Source organism: Bombina bombina, chromosome 2 (genome assembly GCF_027579735.1).
Source record: "Bombina bombina isolate aBomBom1 chromosome 2, aBomBom1.pri, whole genome shotgun sequence".
NCBI classification, from domain to species: Eukaryota; Metazoa; Chordata; class Amphibia; order Anura; family Bombinatoridae; genus Bombina; species Bombina bombina.
Window position 1 is genome coordinate 546,305,626 of NC_069500.1, and position 22,783 is coordinate 546,328,408.

At 34.3% G+C, this 22,783-nt stretch overlaps 1 protein-coding gene across 1 annotated transcript in view; it reads left to right on the forward strand.

Moving 5' to 3' along the window:
- CNTNAP4 (contactin associated protein family member 4) overlaps positions 1-22,783 on the forward strand; it is a 190,665-nt gene that overhangs the window by 116,193 nt on the left and 51,689 nt on the right. The window contains exons 13-15 of the mRNA XM_053699959.1: positions 2,395-2,522; positions 2,856-3,026; positions 4,441-4,659. Of these exons, the coding sequence (XP_053555934.1) occupies positions 2,395-2,522; positions 2,856-3,026; positions 4,441-4,659 (518 nt within the window). The remainder of the gene's footprint in view (positions 1-2,394; positions 2,523-2,855; positions 3,027-4,440; positions 4,660-22,783) is intronic.

Sequence of the window (22,783 nt, forward strand, 5' to 3'; positions counted from 1 at the left end):
TTGTTATCAGTCAATGAGTTTCTAACGTTAGATAAACAGCTTTATACTTTCATGGATTAAAAAGAACATAATTTTTTTTTGTTTGTTTTTAAAAAAAACCTTTCCAATTTATGTCTATCAGATTCACTTTGTTCTCTTGTTACCCTTGATAATGAGTGGCAGCAGTTTTTCTTGTATAACATTGTTACAGATATTATTGCAAAGGATTGGATTTTTTTCTTTAAATGAACAGTCAACATCAGAATTGTTTTTGTTTAAAAAGAAAGATAATTCATTTATTACCCATTCCCCAGTTTTGCAAAACCAACACAGTTATAATAATACACATTCTACCTCTGTAATTACCTTGTATCTAAGCTTCTGCTGACTGCCCCCCTATTTCAGTTCTTTTGACACTTTTTAGCCAATCAGTGCTCACTCCTAGGTCACTTCACTTGCATGAGCTCAGTGTTATCTATATGAAATACATGAACTAATGACCACTCTAGTAGTCAAAATGCATTTAGATTAGAAGCAATCTTCAAGGTCTAAGAAATTATCATATGAACCTTTTAGGTTTAACAATCAACTAAGAATACCAAGAGATCAAAGCAAAATTGATGATACAAGTAAATTGGTAAGTTGTTTGAAATCCCATGCCCTATTTAAATCATGAAAGTTTTTTTGGACTTGACTGTCCCTTTATTTGCATACTCTTTCAGAACCAAGATTTTTTTTTCAGGCTTAATTTAAGCTTTTTGATATAATAATAATAATAATAATAATAATAATAATAATAATAATAATAAATTCAACACGCTTAAATCAAGCTCTTTCATAGACATGATATATGTTTTGCAAAGATTTCATTTCAGTTCAGCGGCATACTGAATAATATTGCTACATAAAGTCTATTATTACAAGAGCTTCTCTTTCATTTGCAAAGTAAAAAGGAAAATAAAGAGGAATTGAACACATATGATATGCAAACTGGAACTGAATTGTATAGAACAGATTAACACCTTGGGCCCCATGTATTAAGAGGCGGGCAGACAACTTATCAACTTGCAAAGTTGTCCGGCTGCCTTTGCTACATAGGGCAGCGGATCTGTTCTGAGATTATGGGCCAGATTACAAGTGTCATGGGTGTTTGCCTGCGTCAGGTTTTGCCCTCGTATTACAAGTTGAAAGTAAACTTGATCGATTGAGCGCAATTGAAGTTAAAGCACGTCGGGATATTGCATCCTCAAAGCACTGGCTTACTGTTTTGCAAAACAAAAAAGTGTAACAAAACACATCAAAAATACATTACAAAGTACAGTTACACTCATAATAGCACTGATAACAATTATTTTTTTTTAAAAAAAATTGCACAAAAATGTAAGGGCTCAAAGTTATGAGGTTTAAGGTGTTAGAAAAAAAAGGCAGGCAAATGGCTTTAACATAGAGATACATACATATACATGTCTAAATAAGTATATATATATGTTTACATGTGTGTACATATGCATTTATGTATTTATATGTGTAAATATGTATTTACTGACCTATATACACATATAAAGACATAAATATATACGTATACACATATAGACATATATAAAAGTGCATCAGAGCCCATTGCAGGTAAGTAGCTGAAAACATTGAAAAACATATTTATGCAATATTAATTTTCAATAAAGTGTTATACTGTGTATTTATTTCACATTCCAATGTTCTCTACATATCAGAATATGTTCTATATTGTACCAAAATATCATCAGATACATGTAGATATGTGTATTAATGAATAAATAGAACATATTCTGCTATGTGAAGAACATTTGAATGTGAAATATTAATATTTTCATGTTGGGTTAGCACACTTGAGAATATGCGATTTGGTTGTATTGGGGGGATACGTTAATGTAATTGCAATATTCGAAGTTGAGGTTAGCACACAAGCGGAATCTTTCAACTTTTAATATAACCACTAAAGGGCGCGTGCAAAAACATTACTTCTACAGGAGTTAGTACAGGAGCGTTAAATACTACTCCACTAGTAATCTGGCCCTATATGCTTGCTAAAATAATATTGTACTATGAACTATTTAGAGTGTACTATATACATATTTTGATGCGTTTCCTAACCAAAATTGTATTTATTTATTATAGTTTTAAGCAACTTAGGGGTATATCCTAATCCTTTTGAAAAATGTAGCTAAACATGTTTTCCAAAAAATCACTATTAAAGCCTATGGGAATGTTGAGAAAGAGAAGCTTTTCTAAAGGATTAGAATATAGCCGTAGGTTTTTATATTTTTTTCACTATTTATTTATTAAGCTCCCTGTATAGTTCTGCAGAATATGAGGGCATATTACAAATAAATTAGTGCATGCATTAGTAATGCATATTGTATATTGTTTTATGTGCAGGTCAAATGATACCGGATTCCTTTCTAATAAAGATCATCTCCCTGTTAGGCAAATTGTGATTACAGATACTGATAGAACTAACTCTGATGCAGCATATAAACTTGGTCCTTTGAAATGCTGGGGAGACAGTAAGTATATCCTTAAACATTTTTAACATTTTTGCACAGCATATAATTATGCATTGTTTTGAAGTAGTATGCTTTATTTTTATGGATGAAAGGAACTGATACCTTAAAAAATTTACACTTTCAAGCTAAATTAAATTGAGACCATTATATATTACTTCAGTAAAATGTAACCCCTTAACTGCATATGATGGCACATAGTTGTCATCCACACAATGCCGTTACTGCAGATGACAACCATGTGTCATCATCCAAGGGAGGGGGGCACTTTCAGAGCTGATTGTATATGGCTTAAATTCATGCTTCAGTTAATATATTTTATTTTATTTTGCGTAGGAAGTTTTTGGAATGCAGCTGCCTTTGATACAGTGGCATCTTACCTTCACTTTCCTACACTCCACGGGGAACTTAGTGCAGATTTGTCCTTTTTCTTCAAAACAACATCTCAGTCTGGATTACTTTTAGAAAATCTTGGTATTAAGGATTTTATTCGAATCGAATTGCACTGTAAGTCATACATATATATATTTTTTTATGTAAAATAGTTGATTTTAAAAAATAGCAAACTTGATTTATAATAAGAAATCAAACATGTTTTATCTCTCTAAAATCTAACATTAAGTTAAAAATGAATTAATATCTTTAATGCGAGAATATAGAAATCAAAATCAAATTACAATATAGTTAAAGTTTCTTGGGCCGCTCAGCTTATATTTTGTATTGGCCTGGCCATTTGTTACTCTCATTGCTGTTTCACTGTAAATTTATGATGCATTCAACATAACCTAGGATGTTCTTAAAACATTTTATCAATCATTATTTTCATTATAAATGCTAATCCTAATTCATATTTTTGTAATAAAATAGATTTGTAGGATTCTAGTTAATTATTGACATTTTTTTATTAACCTATTTCTCTTGAGGACACAGACTGGGACACCATTTGGGCCATATTAATGAAAGTTATAGGAAAATATAGACTCTGTGAAATAAGAAGTATAAATATGTGTTGCTAAAAGATTTAGAGAGCATTCTGGGATTTTTCCACCAATAGTTCTATTTTTAAGGGATAATTGCTGTTAAGTATGAATGTGAGCATTCGCTGATGGGCAAGGTTCTCTACTATAATTAGTACAAGTAGCTTATTTTAATACATTTGTCTATTTAATGATTTTTAGAAAAAAAGAAAATTTTATTTTTTCCCATATTTGTCAATCTGAGAATAGAATTTTGGACACATAGCATAATAAAATCACCCAAATACGTTCTTAATTATTATCATAAAATAATTCTTACAGAAAATAAACCGCTTTTTGCAAGCTGAAAATTATGAATGATCATGATGTTATAAGTTTTGCAGAATTAAACAAACTGTTTAAGAAGACACATTGTTTACAAATGAGAAACAGTCATTTTGTACTAGTTGCTTGTCGATGTTAGCCCAATTAAATCACGGAATGCTTAGTGCGTAAAGCCTTTACAGCTGAACTAATGAAAAAAAAAAAAAAACAGACGAAAAAGAGATAAATGAAAACTGCCATTGCATGCCCTTTTCTTGGTTTGATACATTTAGACCTAACAATTTTATTCCTGAATACAGAATCTTAAACAAACAAAAAACGTCACACTCATAATTAATTTAGAAATGTGTTGAACAAAAAAAATATATGCTGGAGTAGAATTGTCCACACTGTTTCTTTCCTTGTATGTTAATATTTTAATAGCAAATTTATTAAAATAAACTAATTTACTCAACATGTTCACATGCATAAAAGCTTAAAAAAACAAACAAACCTTACCTCAATTTTATGTGAAAGCTGTTTGGACAATTTTGGTAAATGTTTTCTATTTATTAGTGAATGGAAGATAAAACATCACATTATAAACTGAATAATTGCACTTCTTTTTTTCTAAATCTCAGCTTCAACAGATGTAGCATTTTCATTTGATGTTGGGAATGGACCTTTTGAGGTTATAGTGCAGTCACCAACCCATTTAAATGACAACCAGTGGCATTTCGTAAAAGCTGAAAGAAATGTAAAAGAAGCTTCTCTTCAAGTGGACAGTTTGCCACAAAAAACATATATTACTCCATCTGATGGACATATTCGCTTGCAGCTTTACAGTCAACTTTTTATAGGTAAGTCTCATAAGTAAAATAGAACATCAGAAGCATTCATTATTTTAAATGCGAAACCCAGTTTTTTTCTTTCATGATTCAGATAGAGAATACAATTTAAAAAAAGTTTACAATTTTCTTTTATCATCAAATTTGCTTTGTTCTTTTGCTATTCTTTGTTGAGGAGATATCCAGATAGGTAGAGTGCACGTGTCTGGAACACTACATGACAGGAACTAGTGCTGCCATCTAGTGCTTTTGCTAAAATATAACGTTGTTGCAAAAATGATACCATATAGTACTACAGACATATACATACCCCCAAACTTACCTTCCTGCTTTTAACAAAGGATAACAAAAAAACTAATCAAATTTGACAAAAAAGTACATTGGAAAGTCGTTTAAAATTGTATGCTCTATCTGAAGCATGAAAGAAAAAAAAATGGGTTTTACATCCCTTTAAGCTTATTTATTCATAGATTCAAGCAGTCAAATAAAAAGAAAATTAACAGATCTTTAAGAGTTCCTACAGAAAAGTTAGAAGTCTCATGGTACTCATGTTTTCTGCCTTATTATCTCTCAATAGCTGATTGCTAGACAAAACCATCACAATCAGTCACTAATCACCCAACTAATCACAATCAGTTATAGTGATTATGATTTATTGAGTTTGTTGTGTAAATTCTATCACTAAAATATTGTATAGTTGACTATAGGCAGTAAGCATTTCCCCTTTCAAATATTCAAAGTGATTTTAATTCAGCAAATTCTTTGTGATATATATAAAAATAAAAAAATAGTGGTTGCTATATTTATTTTAGTTCAAGGTCATGTGAATGAAAATACTTGAAATGTTGAAGAAATTGCTTTTGTAAATTGAGGGCATGATGGAACAATATTCTGTAAAACACAAGGTCTTTAATATGCAATATCTATTTAAAAAGTAACTCTGAATTTCAAGTGATTATTAACCCAGCCATAATGGAATCAATTTATCATGGCAGTTTAACTGACCTTGAATGCCTTCCTTTTGGAAGTTGACTTCCACTATTTATCAAAAGGAAGAAATTGATTTATTGGAATAATATTCATTAGAAGACATCCGTTTCCATGTATTACCTTGAAAATTAATTGTACCCCTTGAGTTAATATGTGTCCCAGTCCTCTGCAGAAGAAAAAAACAATCATTTTATGTTTTAGAGATCGTGCTTTAAGTAATAGTACAATACCTTCTATATATAGAATTTGAACATAGAAATTGAAAACAAGAAGAGTCCCAGCTAAAATGCAATTAAATAAAGATTACCAGTTACTACAAGCATTGCAGAACTTTATTCAAATATAAAAAATACTGTTTGTAATGTGAAGAGATTTAGTAAGGGCTGTATCAAATTCTACCTTATTCATGTTGTGACCTTTAGTATGGAGATAGATATAAAAGAATTGAACAGTATTTAAAACATTCAAACCCAAGCAGTAGATGCAGATACATAAGTCTTTAGAGCGGAATTATAATATTTGTGTGTGTGTTTAGATAGAAACAGCAGAGACCTCCCATAGGAGGAAGATAACCCACTAACAATGGTAAGGTAAAGGAGGTTAAAAAGGTACTGATTACTGATAACATTGAGTATTTGGTATAGTTATTAGACTGATATTGTCATAGAATATAAGTAAAGTTAAACAATGCAAAATAACATAAAAGCATTTATCTATATTTTTTTTAAAAAACACAAGCAAAACTCCAATATAATGAATTCTTGCCATGATCAGTATACAAATGTTTGAAAACAATTAATGTATTTATTTGTTTTTTATAACTCTTTCTTTATTATGCCATAATCATAGTCGCAGAAGTAGTATATATAGTATATATAGTAGTATATAAACAGGTGATTAAAGAGACATAGAACATCTAATAATCACAAGATGTTTCTATAGTCTTTCAATACAATTACACACCAACTAACGACTAGATTACAAGTGGAGCAGTATTAAGCGCTCCCACTTGAGCGTAAACGTTGCTAGAAGTAAGCTTTTTGCTTGTGTTGGGTAGCACGTGTATTACAAGATGAAAGTAAAAAGTCTTAATGGAAATTTTTTTTGTATAAATTGATTTTTAAAATATAATTTCTTATATAAATTCTAATAGTTGTTATATAATGTATTAAAGGGCCATAATACCCAAATGTTGAAACACTTGAAAGGGATGCAGTATAGCTGTAAAAAGCTGACTAGAAAATATCACCTGAACATCTCTATGTAAAAAAAGAATGATATTTTACCTCAAAAGTTTCTCAGTAGCCACATCCCATTGTAAAGGACTTCTCAGCTGAAAATTAGTATGTCTGTCCCAGGACAGCAGAAGGAGCGAGCTTACGTGCACTCTCATCTTATTTCTCTATTAAGCTTAAGGAAGTTTACAATGAAATATCATGAGAGTTAAGTGAAATCTCATGAGATCACAGTAAAAGAGTTTATGACCTCAGCACTGTTGATGCTGATTGGCTGCTGTTCATTTCGTCATTATTTTTTTTTTACCTGCAGCTGGGCTGCAGCTGAGTATAACTTTTTACACGGTACTTACTCTGCTGGGCTGAGGAAGTTGTGAGGTAAAATATCTTCCTTTTTTCCATAGAGATGCTCAGGTGACATTTTCCTGTCAGCTTTTTACAGTTATACTGCATCAGTTTCAAGTGATTTAGCATATGAGTATTATGTCCCATTAATATAAATTCACAAGCTACAGTTTTTAATGATTTCTCCCCCCACTCCTGGAATCTTAAGCTTAGCAGTGGTTTTTTAACCTTGAAACATATTTATAGTTTCCAGAAGGTGTTGATAAATGTTGATTTTTTTTTTTTTTTGCATTGGCTGTTCAACTTTATGAAAACAACAAGCAGCCATAACACCTGCCCCCTTGATATGAAGTAGAGAATACTAATATGATTATATCCAAAAAATGGTTATATCCCTTTAAACAGCCACTTGAGTGCACATGATGTGAAAATTCCTGACTGTTTCAGTGTTTTTTGGGAAAGAAAATTTATATCTATAAAAAAAAGGACAAAGTTATTTATGTTTGATATATTTTGCAGCACCATCTTTTGAAAACTAGAGTATTTACATGATGATTACAAATATTACCTGTTATGAAATGGCAGAGGGTGCCCCCACAAAAAAACCCTGTGTATATATACAGTATCTCACAAAAGTAAGTACACTCCTAACATTTTTGTAATTATTTTATTATATCTTTTCATGTGACAACACTGAAGAAATGAAACTTTGCTACAATGTAAAGTAGTGAGTGTACATCCTGTATAACAATGTAAATTTGCTTTCTTCTCAAAAAACTCAACACACAGCCAATAATGTCTAAACCGTTGGCAACAAAAGTGAGTACACCCCTAAGTAGAAATGTCCAAATTGTGCCCAATTAGCCATTTTCCCTCCCCAGTGCCATGTGACTCATTAGTGTTACAAGGTCTCAGGTGTAAATGGGGAGCAGGTGTGTTAAATTTGGTGTTATCCCTCTCACACTCTCTCATACTGGTCACTGGAAGTTCAACATGGCACCTAATGGCAAATAACTCTCTGAGGATCTGAAAAAAGAATTGTTGCTTTACATAAAGATGGCCTAGGCTATAAGAAGATTGTCAAGACCCTGAAACTGAGCTGCTGCATGGTGGGCAAGACCATACAGCAGTTTCCCAGGACAGGTGCCACTCAGAACAGGCCTCACCATGGTCAACCAAAGAAGTTGAGTGAACATGCTCAGCATTATATCCAGAGGTTGTATTTGGGAAATAGATGTATGAGAGCTGCCAGCATTGCTGCAGAGGTCAAAGAGGTGGGGGGTCAGCCTGTCAGTGTTCAGACCATACTCTGCACACTGCATCAAATTTGTCTGCATGGCTGTCATCCCAGAAGGAAGCCTCTTCTAAAGATGATGCACAAGAAAATCTGCAAACAGTTTGCTGAGGACAAGAAGACTAAGGACGTGGATTACTGGAACCATGTCCTGTTGTCTGATGAGACCAAGATAAACTTATTTAGTTCAGATGGTGTCAAGCATGTGTGGCGGCAACCAGATGAGGAGTACAAAGACAAGTGTGTCTTGCCTACAGTCAAACATGGTGGTGGGAGTGTCATAGTCTGGGCCAGCATGAGTGCTGCAGGCACTGGGAAGCTACAGTTTATTAAGAGGACCAAGAATGCCAATATGTACTGTGACATACTGAAGTAGAGCATGATCCCCTTCCTTGAGAGACTGGGCCGCAGGGCAGTATTCCAACATGATAACGACCCCAAACACACCTCCAAGTGTGACCACTGCCTTGCTAAAGAAGCTGAGGGTAAATGTGATGGACTGGCCAAGCATGTCTCCAGACCTAAACCCTATTGAGCATCTGTGGGGCATCCTCAAACGGAAAGTGGGGGAGCGCAAGGTCTCTAACATCCACCAGCTCTGTGATGTCATCATGGAGGAGTGGAAGAGGACTCTAGTGGCAATCTGTGAAGCTCTGGTGAACTCCATGCCCAAGAGGGTTAAGGCAGTGCTGAAAAATAATGGTGGCCACACAAAATTTTGACACTTTGGGCCCAATTTGGACATTTCCACTTAGGGGAGTACTCACTTTTTTTTACCAATGGTTTAGACATTAATGGCTGTGTGTTGAGATATTTTGAGGGGACAGCAAATTTACACTGTTATACAGTCTGTACACTTACTACTTTACATTGTAGCAAAGTGTCATTTCTTCAGTGTTGTCACATGAAAAGATATAATAAAATATTTACAAAAATGTGAGGGGTGTACTCACTATAGTGAGATACTATATATATATATATATATATATATATATATAACAGCAATTTTAAATATGGGGAGGCGAAAAGTGAGTTTAAAATCCTCCACTAAATCCAAAATGTAGAGAAAATAACTCATTGTGTAAACCATTTACAAATCTAGACAAGTCAGAAGACTTGCTTTTCCCACAGAAACTCTCTGATTACACTGTTTCCAATGCAGTAAAGGATTCTGGGTGAGATATGCAAATGAGGTTCACAATGACTCACTTTTTTACTTCTAGCCTGCTGGATTGGTCTGAATCACGGTACTACCCTTAGCTAAGCTTAGAAGCTGTGTAATGCAGCAATCCTATGGCGTAAAGGGAAGTCTGCCTTTAAAAGCAGGCTATAAGTAAAAAAGTGAGTCATTGTGAAACTCATTTGCATATTTCACCCAGAATCCTTTGTTGCATTAGAAACAGTGTAATCAGAGAGTTTCTGCGGTAAAAGCACGTCTTCTGACTTGTCTAGATTTGTAAATAGTTTACACAATAAGTTATTTTCTGTACATTATATATATATATATATATATATATATATCACAGTGTGTAATGCCCACCCCTTCATTCCCGTGAACAATCGTGCGACTAAAGAAACTGTCAATCACGAGAGCAAGCAAGCTCTCAGTGATTTTCCCTCGCCATCTCAGAGGTGGTGTAGGGTGTAAGAAGCAGCAGGCAAATGACCGGTGCTTCTTACATTGCGAAAAGCAGGCTCGCTTGTGTGTGTCGATGGATTGTATTTTAATAAGGTTTCACAAGCATCATGGTGCTAGATTCTATTCAACCTGCTATCACATGTATCTGCTCTAAAAAAAAAAAAATCTTTTGCAGCAAGTTTCCTACAGTGATTTAATTCTTTTAACCTAATGATGCTTGTACCACAAATTTCTTGCAACAGTCTCACTAAATTATACTAGTTCATGACACCCTTCACTATGACTATCTGTCATAGAGTTTACTATTATATAGGCACCATTGTTTTAGCCTACCACTTCTTGGACTTTGCATGTGCTCAAGTTTGAATATATAATTATTTCCTGGTAAACACTACAACAGACAGAAAAAAAATACAGAAAAAATTTAACCAATATCTCTATTTCTTGAATTTGGAAAATGTCACCAAGAATAATTAAACATTTGACATGCTGTTATGATTTTTTTTTTTTTTTTAAATATCAATAATTTTTAGTAACTGAAAGAATATGAAACCTATTTTTTTTCTTTCATGATTTCTAATTTACTGTTTGTACCTTTTGTTTAACAACCAGCAATGCACTACTGAGAGCTAGCTTAACAAATCAGGTGAGCCAATGACAAGAGGCATATTTGTGCAGGCTCTAATCAGCAGCTAGCTCCCAGTAAAGTACTGCTGCTCCTTAGTCTGCGTAGTTATTCTTTTCAACAAATGGTATCAAGAGACATTGGCTTCTACAGAAATTTTTCCAGGGGGGAACAATAAAGTGAAATATGCCCAGACAATAAACACACACACACACACACACACACACACATATATATATATATATATATATATATATATATAGTGTATATATATAGGATAAAAGAGGGAGCATATAGTTTTATTTATTATTTAACGCTTTGTTTATCTGATCTGACGCCTTATACAGTTATAAAGAAGAAAAACATACTCAAAATTAAACTCAAAAGCGCCAATATAAGTTAACCTATACATATAAAACTGCTAACAGTACATTACATAAAATATGCAATAAATCCCTTTATTTTTGCTATTGCCAAAACTTACACACAGAATATAAGAGGGGGTGTGACTTTATGAAAAACTGTCTGCCTTTCAGGAAGCTCACTCCCCACCACTGTACAATGTACGCTGGGAATTCAGTTCAGAACTTCAGTGGCACAATACTTAGAGGTAAATAGTGAACTATAAATTCCAGAATGCTATGAAACTCACAAAATACGGCACTTCTTCCTCTAAAAAAGGAGCTTAATTCATATGAATTAAAATAAAAATGGCTATTCAATTGTCTTTTTTATGCAGTTTGTACACCAGGTATGGAGGAAAATCCAGGGGGTGGGACAGATGTCCTCCTTGCCCCTCCTTGAGGATGCTTATGCCAAAAGAATTAAGCAAATTTGATTATAGAAGTAAATTTGAAAGTTATTTATCCCTTTGAGTGCTAAGCACTTTCCCACCTGGGTGCTAATATTTTATATGTTTTTTTTTTTTTAATTTTTTAATTTTTTTTTAACTTTTTTTTTTTTACAGACCCCCAAGAGATACAGGCTTCTAAACAGCATGCCCCCTCCTCCTATACTTAACATTTTTAGGTATAAATAAAGTTGCACGGTGATGTCATCACGTTATTGCAGGTGACGTCACCACGCATCATGTGAAGCCCCGGCGATGCCTGTCACTCTACAGGCACGATCGCCGGGGTAGGAGCAGTTAGGAGCCCCCCAGATCTCCCTCAAGGTGGGAGAGTGCTCATGACGGCTCTGAGCCATCATTAGCACCAGAGTGAGAAACTCTGTGACGGCTCAGAGCCGTCATTAGCACTCAAAGGGTTAAAATTGCATGCTTTATCTGCAGTATTAAATAAAAATGTTAGATTTCATGTCTTTAAATCTTCAGATTATTATTTTATCATAGATCAATACATGCAAAATAATAATAATAGTAAACAGAGTATAGTTTTTATACATTTTAAGCTTGTAGTGGAAATCCATTTTTATATGTTAAAATGTTGATTTTAGAAGTTTAGGTTTAAAACATATAGGTTTAGTTTGTGTAACTTGTGATTGAGTGTCATGTATTAAAAAAAATATGAGTGGCAAAAATTGTAGTATCAAAAAGATAATGGATACAAAACTGTAAAATAGCTTTCTAGAAAATTATACCTTAGTAAGTTTGAAAATGATAAAAGAACACTGTAAGACACTTTGGCAAACCTCTGCTTAAAAAAAAGGAAAAAAAGCTCTAGTATTTCATTGACATTATATGTTGTATACAATTTTTGAAAAATCTATGCACTAGACAGGGCTCTTATTTTGTAATGGATTAAAAAGAACTGTACTAATCCACACCATTCGAGTAAGAATGATTGGAAAAACAAAACAATGGATGTAAATCAGTTATGGATATTTATTTTATCCTTGATTGCAGTAAATATTTTAAGAACTATCAGGCTAAAGGGAAATAAAGTTAGCTGTAAAGTAAAGCTTACTGCATGATTAATTATTTTTCCATAAAAAAAGGTGTAGCATAAAGTAAATTTTCCAACTTATCAGGCAAATGATTTTATCTCACATTTGTCTATTGGGCATACTTAGTTCATGACCTACAAGTCAATTAGAATTTATAAAGAAATAGTTTTCTAGAATTTGTTCTAAAAAAAGGTTTTTTTAAATTCTTCATTAGGTTGTTGAAAACAACTTATTCTTTAAAGGGATATGCTAAATCACTTAACTGTAAAAAGATGACAAGAAAATATAAAATGGACATCCCTATGTAAAATAGTAAGATATTTTACCTCAAAATGTCTTCAGCTAACAATAGTAAGTGCTGTGTGAACAGATATGCTATAGCTTCTGTCATCTGCATGTTTGAAAACATTCCCTTTATAATAGGATGTGACATTGTTAGGTAAAATATCTCCCTTTTTACATAAAGATGTTCAGGTGATATTTTCTGGTTACTGTTTTACAGATATGCTGCATCACTTTCAAATGCTTTAAAGTGATGGTAAATCCTAGTATTTGTGAAATGATAGGATTTACCATTGGAGCAAATAAAGGGGACTTTCAGTCATACTTCATGCTGAAAGTTCCTTTATTTGTTTGAAGCATTCGCCGCACTAAGCTCCTCAAGCAGCCCATGGCAGAACGCTATTTTGCTATTTTTCCACCTCTTAGCAAATAGCCGTGTGGCCCAGCTGGCACCAAGCAGGATAGCCTGCATGGCTTTTGGCTAAGAGGAGGAAATGTCAACTCTCAGCAAAATAGCATTCTGCCGTGGGCTGCCTGAGGCGCTCAGCACAGCGAACACTTCAAACAAAAAAGGAACTTTGAGCATGAAGTATTTTATACTTCATGACTGAAAGTCCCCTTTGTTTGTTCCAATGGTAAATCATAGCATTTTACAAATGCTAGGATTTACCATCACTTTAACATTTGACGTTCATGTCCATTAAAGCATATTACTTTATAAATATTATTTCTTGGCATATTTAATATGGATGTTTGCAGTAATCAGTTAGTATATACCATGTAATTAGTGGGCACTCAAAGTGTTATTTAAACTAAGTTTCATTGCATCAGAATGTAATGTATGAAACAGGAAAAGGAATGAGGGCACCTCAATGGTGCTTTATTACAAACTAACTATTATATCAAAGATCCCAATGTGTACATCTGTATTTACTTGATCGTTGCACCTCCCTATATACTGTAAAAAGCAGGCTGGATATTAACAGCAGTCCAGCAAGCTGCAGCATAGCTGCAGATTTGATGCTAGATTTGACAAGCCAGCCACGATTATTTAATATTGGTATTAAAAGTAAGTGGTGCAGAGACCCAACTGTATAATAAAAACTTTCCAAAGCCACAAAAAGGATGCTAAGTAGAAGATTGCAGGGTTTTGAAAGCAGGGTTTTGAAACATAAAGACAGAAATAACAAAAATGTAAAACATGTTACATCTATAATGTGACCTTCTTACAAACAAAAATCCAGAGGAAAAAAACAAATAGTTAATTATTAGGAACATTTTAAATAATAATAAACAACAAACTACAAAACCTTGCACACCCTTCCTAACTAATGCTTTGTGGAAGCACCTTTTGCATTTATTACAGCAGCAAGTTTTTCTGAATAAATCTCTATTAACTTTGCACATCTAGACTTTGTCATTGTATCCCACTCTTTGCAAAAAAGTTGAAAGTTCCTTCAAATTGCAATGTGATATCCTGTGTGCAGCTCTCTTTAGGTTATTCCACAGGTTTTTAATAGACATGTGCACAGTGGACAAATTAATTTTGGTTCGTTTTTGACTGATTCAGATTATTTTGAATTTCTGTTCGGATTGATTCGAATTCGGATACATTTGAATGTATTCATTTTGGATTCATTCAAATTCGAATAAATTTGGATGTATTCATTTTGCATTCGATTCATAAGTTCAGAAGTTCGGTATGTGTTATGTTGATTCAGATGGTTCAAAGTTACACAAATGGACTTATTTCACCAGGGCCGGATTGGGCTAGCGGGATGCAAGGACTTTTCCCGGTGGGCCGCAGTGGATAGGGCTGCCAAATAGATATATGCCTCACTCATGTCTGTGCCTGTGTGTGCTGAATAAAATCCCCTGAAGCAGGATGATAAAACAGAGCGCAGGGCTGTCAGATGTGTTATTGCATAGTCTCCCTGCACAGCCCCTGCGCAGTGCACACTGTCTGTGTAATAAAAACTGAAGCTTTCTTTAAAGCTTGTGAAGCAGAGCCTGTGACTCTAGTGGCACCCGCCCCCAACAACAGCCAGATTGTTTTATTGCTCTGCACGGCGTGAGCTCAAGTGAAGCCTCCCCCTCCTCCCTCTCTGCCCGAGCGTGGCACTAACTAACAGCTTCTCCGTTTAGGCCAGTAATTTATGGTAAGAGGGTTGCAGGGTTGCAGGGGGCTGCTGACCTAATGAATCTCTCTGCTGTTAATTTAATGGAGATGCCTCTTGAATGTCTGCTGTTGTCTGGCCTGGGCATAGTGCTTTCAGCCTCCCTCCCTTTGATCAGAGTGCAGAGGGAAAAACATCTAATTATCTTATTTTATATATAAATATTACACACACATATATATATATATATATATGTATATATAATGTGTGTATTATTTATATGTATATAAATTAAATATATATATATGTGTATATATATATATATATATATATATATATATATATATATATATATATATATAAAGAGAGCAATAGGTCCAGCACAAGTAACAGTTCAGAGTTAGTTAGCAAAGTGCACGGCAGCCAGAGGGTCCTGCTCAACTCTCATATGTAAATCCAAAAGGAAAAAAGTGAATGGCTCCAGCACTGTTTCTTTAAAAGTGAAAAAACCTTTATTAAGGTGACAAAATGAACAGACAGTAACTTTTCGGGTAACGCAGACCCTTAATCATGCTATGGACTGCTCTGCAGCACAGCTTTAAATGGGCCAGATGGCTTAATTACAAACATATTAACTCCATATTGGCTGAACTTTTTTTGACCATTGATAGAAATTACTACTGCCATCTATTGGGCCAATTCATGAATTACACATGTAGAAAAACAGATTTTTTTAAGTCTAAACAAAAATGTTAAATACATAGGTAAAGTTAAACACATGAGCAGTGATGCAAAGTTTAATCATGACATCCAAAATTAAAAATGCATATATATATGAAGAAAGATAAAATTTATAAAAAAACAAATGGAGATCATAATCTCTATTCAGACCTACTGGATGTAGAGTTTTTAGTTGTTGAATCCACCATACCTCTCTCTTTTTGAGTTCAAGTTCCCTATTCCCTCCTCTCCTAAGTTTAGGGATATGATCTATTATTTGGTACCTGAGTTGGCTGACGGTGTGTCCCATTTCAAGAAAATGGGAAGAAACTGGAAGGGTTTTATCTTGGCATCTAATTGAAGATTTATGCCCACTAATCCTATCTCTAATGGGGCGTGTAGTTTCCCCTACATAGCCCCTCCCACACGGGCATTTTAATAGGTAGACTACAAAGTCTGTGTCACAGGTATAGTACCCATTAATTTCCCCAATTTTTCGGTCATTGGTTTGTGCTATGTGTTTACCTTTTATCATAGCATTACATTGTGCACAATGGAGACAGGGGTATGAGCCCTTTTTGGGGGTAGTAAGATAGGTTATCCTACTGGTGTTTGTACTGCGCCTTGGTTTTTCCACACGCTTCTTGCGACCCTGTTGACTATTTTGAATGAAACGCTTGATTGTTCGATGATCACGCTTCAGAAGCTTTGCAATTTTAAGAGTGCTGCATCCCTCTGCAAGATATCTCACTATTTTTGACTTTTCTGAGCCTGTCAAGTCCTTCTTTTGACCCATTTTGCCAAAGGAAAGGAAGTTGCCTAATAATTATGCACACCTGATATAGGGTGTTGATGTCATTAGACCACACCCCTTCTCATTACAGAGATGCAAATCACCTAATATGCTTAATTGGTAGTAGGCTTTCGAGCCTATACAGCTTGGAGTAAGACAACATGCATAAAGAGGATGATGTGGTCAAAATACTCATTTGCCTAATAATTCTGCACTCCCTGTATATATATATATATATATATATATATATATATATATATATATATATATATATATATATCTGATAATAGGGCTGTTGGGTTGGTCTACAATTTTTCCAGGGCTGCTTTGTATTTCCAGTCCGGCCCTGTATTTCACTGTTATATCTCACTAAATCTCACTAAATGTAATTCTTATACTGAATTGTGATTAGTCCATGGCCATTCGAATGTAACAAATAAATCCAAACTAATTTGGATTTATTCATTACAAATGCATTCAGATTAGTTTAGTTTTGTTGCTAAGGTAGTTCAGAAATTCAAATCAATTTGAATCTCTGAATTTGGCGAATTCATCCGAATTTCAATTCTGAATGAAACGAAATGCACATGTCTAGTTTTTAATAGGATTGAGGTCTGAGCTCTGACTGGGCCATTCCAGAACTTTGGTTTTCCTTTTCTGAAGCCATGCCTTGGTAGACTTGGATGTTTTCTTTTAGTCACTTTCATGTTGAAATTCAGCAGGTTTTGTGCTGCATTTTGAGCTACTTATTATCCCGACATTTTTTACTCAGCTAAAGAGAAGCATTTTTTGACTCAGCTAAAGAGAAGCAACCCAAATTTTGATGCTACCATCACGATACTTCAAAGTTGGTATTGGGTACCTTGGATAAGCATGAGCCTTATTGACTTTGTGCCAAATATATATTTTACACATTAGGCCAAAGTGTTAAACCTTTTGTAAGAAAGGGTTTCTGTCTTGCCACCATACCCTTAGCCCAGCCATGTGTAGAATAGGAGAGAAGATGGTCACATGTAATGAGTGACTGGTACCTACCAGAAATTCCTGTGTCTCCTTCAGTGTTGCTGTTGGTCTCTTTATAGCGTACCTGATAAGTTTTCTTCTCATCCACTCAAAAACTTTGGAGGGTCATCCTGATCTTTTCCATGTGTCTGTGGTGCCACATTTGCTCCACTTATTGATGATGGTTTTTAAAATGCTCCATGTTATACCCAGTGCCTTTGATATTCTTTTTGTATCCCTCTCCTGATTAGTACTTTCACTCTTGCAGTTTCTTTGGCAACCCCAAAGCTTGATGCTACCATCACATTGCTTCAAAGTTGGAATTGGGTACCTTGGATGATGTTGAGTTTTATTGACTTTGTGCTAAATATGTATTTTATAAATGAGGCCAAAGTGTTAAACCTTTGCTTTCTGAGCATATTATCCAACATGGTTTACGGTGACTGAATGAATCTTTTTACATCATTTAGATTGGGTTTGAGTGTTCCTTTTGTCTTGCCATCCTACCCTTAGAATAATGTAGAATAGGAGAAAAAATGGTCACATGCAATGAATGACCGGTACCTGCCAGAAATTCCTGTGGCTCCTTCAGTGTTGCTGTTGGTCTCTTGATAGTTTGCTTACCTGGTAAGTTTTCTCCTCATCCAATCAACAACTTTGGAGGGTTGTCCTGATCTTTTCCATATCTCTGTGGTGACAAATTTTCTCTCAAGTGCTCCATGGTACACCCAGCGCCTTTGATATTCTTGTATATCCCTCTCCTGATTAGTACTTCAGAATTTCACTCTTGCAGTTTCTACGGCAACTCTATACAGACTCTCTACATCCCTCTCTCAGTAGTATGCAATCCCAAACATACAAGTAAATCCTACGATAACAGAGGATTTTTATCTGGGTTTAATCAGAATCTATTTAATTAATGGCAGGTGTGTGCTATTAACCTACTGGCATGATTTAGAATGTGAACGCAGCTAGAGCCCTGATTATGAAAAGGTGTGCAAACTTTGGGAATCAGGGTGCTATAGTTGTTTTTTTAGTTTTTTTTAATGTTCCTAATAATTAACTTTTTTTTTTCCTCTGGATTTTTATTTGTTGGAAGATCAAATTATGTTGGGGCACACACCGCCCTCATTGAGATCCCTTTAAGCTGGCGTTACACTTGATTTTTAAACATAAACACATAAAATGCACAAAAATAATTTGTTATGTGCTCACTATCACTTCGTCTTGTTCTCAAAAAATATGGAATTTCCTCCAAGCCAATGAGACCATAAGGGTAGGTTCTAAAATAACAATACCCTATGGTTTCTTAAGGAGGTCAAGGGTATACTTCACATAGGAAGGGTCACTAGAAAAGTGAGCAAGAAACAATCCACATAGTTGACAACTTCTTCTGTTATGCTTCCTATTCCTGACACTATGGAATATCTTGGTGGATGAGACAAACTTTTATGAAACGTTTGAATTATATAGAACACCAGTATTACTGGATACTCCAAATAAATATGTTGTAATTCGTTCTGTGTTATCAAACCCAAACTTTTTGCATCATTCAACAACATAACCCGTTCATACTGAATTCTTTTAACTGTAATATATGTAATATTTGTTGAACAGTAATGTCCCATTTATGGTGATGGTTATTTTACTTTGATTCACATATATTAAAGACCCCCTGTATTTGCTGAAGAAAACCACATGATGATTTTTGTGGACTAAATGTTATACTTAATTTTATCCAATGAAAAAGTCAATTTAAGGAAAAAAATGCAAAATTAGATATAACATTGAAATATAAGTCTATTAAAATATTGTTATTAAATTTGTTGGTGTTTGTGTGTGTGTGTGTCATTTTCCATAGCATACATAAGTGATAGCAACATGAGAGTGATTACAAATGGAACACAAAAATGTTAGCACTAACACTGCTCAAGGTAAATCAATAGCACTCCCATATTTAGTATTACAAATTGAAAAAAAAATATTGCTTTAGAAAAAGGCTCTGGTGCACTAGCATCTGGAAGTTGGATTACATGAAAGAGCTAACTCCTTCCCCATAGACTTCAGCAGTGTGCACTAAAAAACATTATTTTCTTTCTTTCGCTTAAGTGCTAATCTAAAGGTACACTAGGACAACTGAGCTAAAGCTGAAGGTGCATTAAGAATTTCAAATACCTATGTGCTTCACTTAAAAGATGTTCTTCTTATTTTTAAATATATATTTCTATATAAATATACATGTAAATATACATCATTTTTACAGAGCAAGAAGTGATGAGGTGCTGTGAGATGAGTGATAAGATAATAAGGAATTTGAAAGAATGTCTCCTGTGAATGTAGCTTGATCCCTGTGCTTTATATAGTGTTGTACCCAACTTCACTATATTTGGCTGTTAGAATAGGAAAGGGAAGGGATTTAGGGAAAGCGCTATGCAGGATATAATACAATCAAATAAAATAAAATATCTAGATACTGTGTATATATATATATATATATATATATATATTATATACAGTATATATATATATATACCTCTTTTTTATATATATATATATATATATATATATATATATATATATATATATATATATATATATATATATATATATATATATATGTAAGTCATGGTCTAATAAGTAAAAAATCTAATATCAAAACATCAAGACACCAAAAAGACCCAATGCGGGCAACAGGGTTGCTGTTATAGAATTCAAACAGACCCACAGTACATATATAATTAGATGAATTGCAATGATTATAACTAGAATAAAAGTTTTAAAATGAATAATTAAAATTTAAAATCCCAGGTTCTCCACAGTGTTCAGTTTTGTAAAAATACTAGGCAAAAAAATCCCCAAATTATTAAAATGTCCACTTACTAGATCCAGGTTATATAACACACATCATGGGGAAACAAGGGAGATTCCCACTAAAGAATGCAATTTTAGCACTCACTGCCCTGACTACTAGGCAGAAATTATGGACAATTAAATTAAAACATATCTTTTAATTTTACTATATAAAAAGGGGTGAAGAAATCTTAAAAACAATGGAAGGAGTAGTTCAAAATGAAATAACCCTAGTATATAAATACAGTTCTGATATTAGGCCTCTGAGGTATGATAGCCTTGGTAAATATTAGGGTTAAGTAAACAGCATTGATTTTTAGAGTTAAAAAGGGGTGATCTTATAGTGTAATATGAACTGAATTAGCTCAGATTTGTGTGGATGGCAATAAGGGCCTGGTGCATATAATCCAGTGACGTGCAGTGACGTCAGAGGATGGTGAGGCAGTGGCTAGGATACGCCTTCATTCTTTAGATATCCTTTGTTGAAGAAATAGCAATGCACATGGGTGAGCCAATCACATGAGGTATCTATGTGCAGCCACCAATCAGCAGCTACTGAGCATATTTAGATATGATTTTTCAACAAAGGACATCAAAAGAATAAAGAAAATTAGATATTAGATGTAAATTGGAAAGTTATTTAAATTTGCATATGGGTTTCATGTCCCTTTAAATGGTGTCTTGGAAAACTGGTCAACTTAGTAAACATCTGATTTTAGTCTAAAAGTATTGTAACAGAAACACTTGCCAGATAACACAATGCTTGCTCTGATTATGAGATCTAGAAATCCATGCCTATTAAAATATGTTTAAAACATACATTTTACTTTAATGCTGCAAATTATGCTTATAGATTCTTTCATTACATAAGGGATGAGAGTCAGAGGGGGAGGAAGAGAGACAGAGAGAGAAAGAGACCATGGGGGAGAACAACACATAAGGAGAGAGATGGATAGATAGAGAGAGAGAGACACACACACACACACACACAAGGGGGGGGGACCACTGCATTTTAAAGTAATAAAACAGCAGAGCTACAGAGAGTTCAGAAAATTAGTCTATAATTTAGTGTGAAGTACAGAGGCAAGCTGCTAAGTTAGTGGGTGTAAAGTTTGAGTAAACAAAATACAAAAACGACCCTGCTATAAAAGAGTAAACAAACACTAAACCACATTCATTAAATTATCATTTTAACTAACAGAATCTTTCAGTAAAATCTTACTTTAATAAGATGTGGGTGAAACACTGCTCTCTGTGCCTCTCTCCTGCTCTGTAAGGATTCAGGAAGTGACAGTGGCACATTCCACTGCACTTAGAGGGGAAGAACAGAACTCTCTTTTTCACTTTAGCAAAGCTAGCAGGTTCACAGGACAGCAACAAAATATATGAAAGTTGTTTTTTTGTGTTTTTGTTTTGTTTTATATGATTTAACATCCAGCCCCAACCCTATGTTCCACTTACTAATGCCTCTCACTGGATTGGTTCAGCCCAAATAGGACTGCCTCAAATAAGCAGTTAATGAGCCATGCAATGATCTTAACCACTTGCATCCAGTAGATGGCGCAGCATGTTGTGTAATGGTGGGCAGACCTGATTGTGCCTCTTCATTGCACAGCATATAGCTGTGAGAAAAAAAAATGCTGGGGGGAAAAATTTACAATTTTTTTTTTAAAGCCAATAAAAAAAATATATTTTTGCCCATATGAGAGGTGAAGCACTGCCTCACCTGCCTCTAGTGACTGCACATCACTGATATAATCCAGTGAATATAATATTTTGCTGTTTGCTTGTCGTACAGTGTGATATCACCAGTTATATCATAAGTGACACTAAGAGCCTTATATATAGGACCCAGAAGGTATAATGTCGTGCTTATACATGTGTTTCACAGTACGTTATCAACAGGTACCCTTAGGCACCTTCTAGAGCCAAATATGTTGGCATTGTGTTTTATTAAAGCACATAAGTTTAAGTAAACATTCTGAATATCTTCCAATATTGATCTCTAATGCATGAGGTTGTTTTCCAGTAAAGATATTAGTACTCTTTTGGGTTGTTATCACTGTATATTGGCGTACTGTAACTAAGGTATCTAATCAGTAGCCGTGTAGATCCAGGTTAGCCTGTGCTTAGCCTCACAAATGGTTCCTGCCGCCAGATCCATATCTGTGGGGTATTAGATCTTCAGTGCATCCTTTAGTATGGTGTGTATTGGATCAGGAAACTTCCCTCCAGGCTTATGCCGGATTCTTTCTTTCGATGTGGGATTTTTCTTCTGGTCGCTAAACAGCTGTATTTTCCCAGATGACAAAGTTCTGTGTAAAATGTATATAAATCTA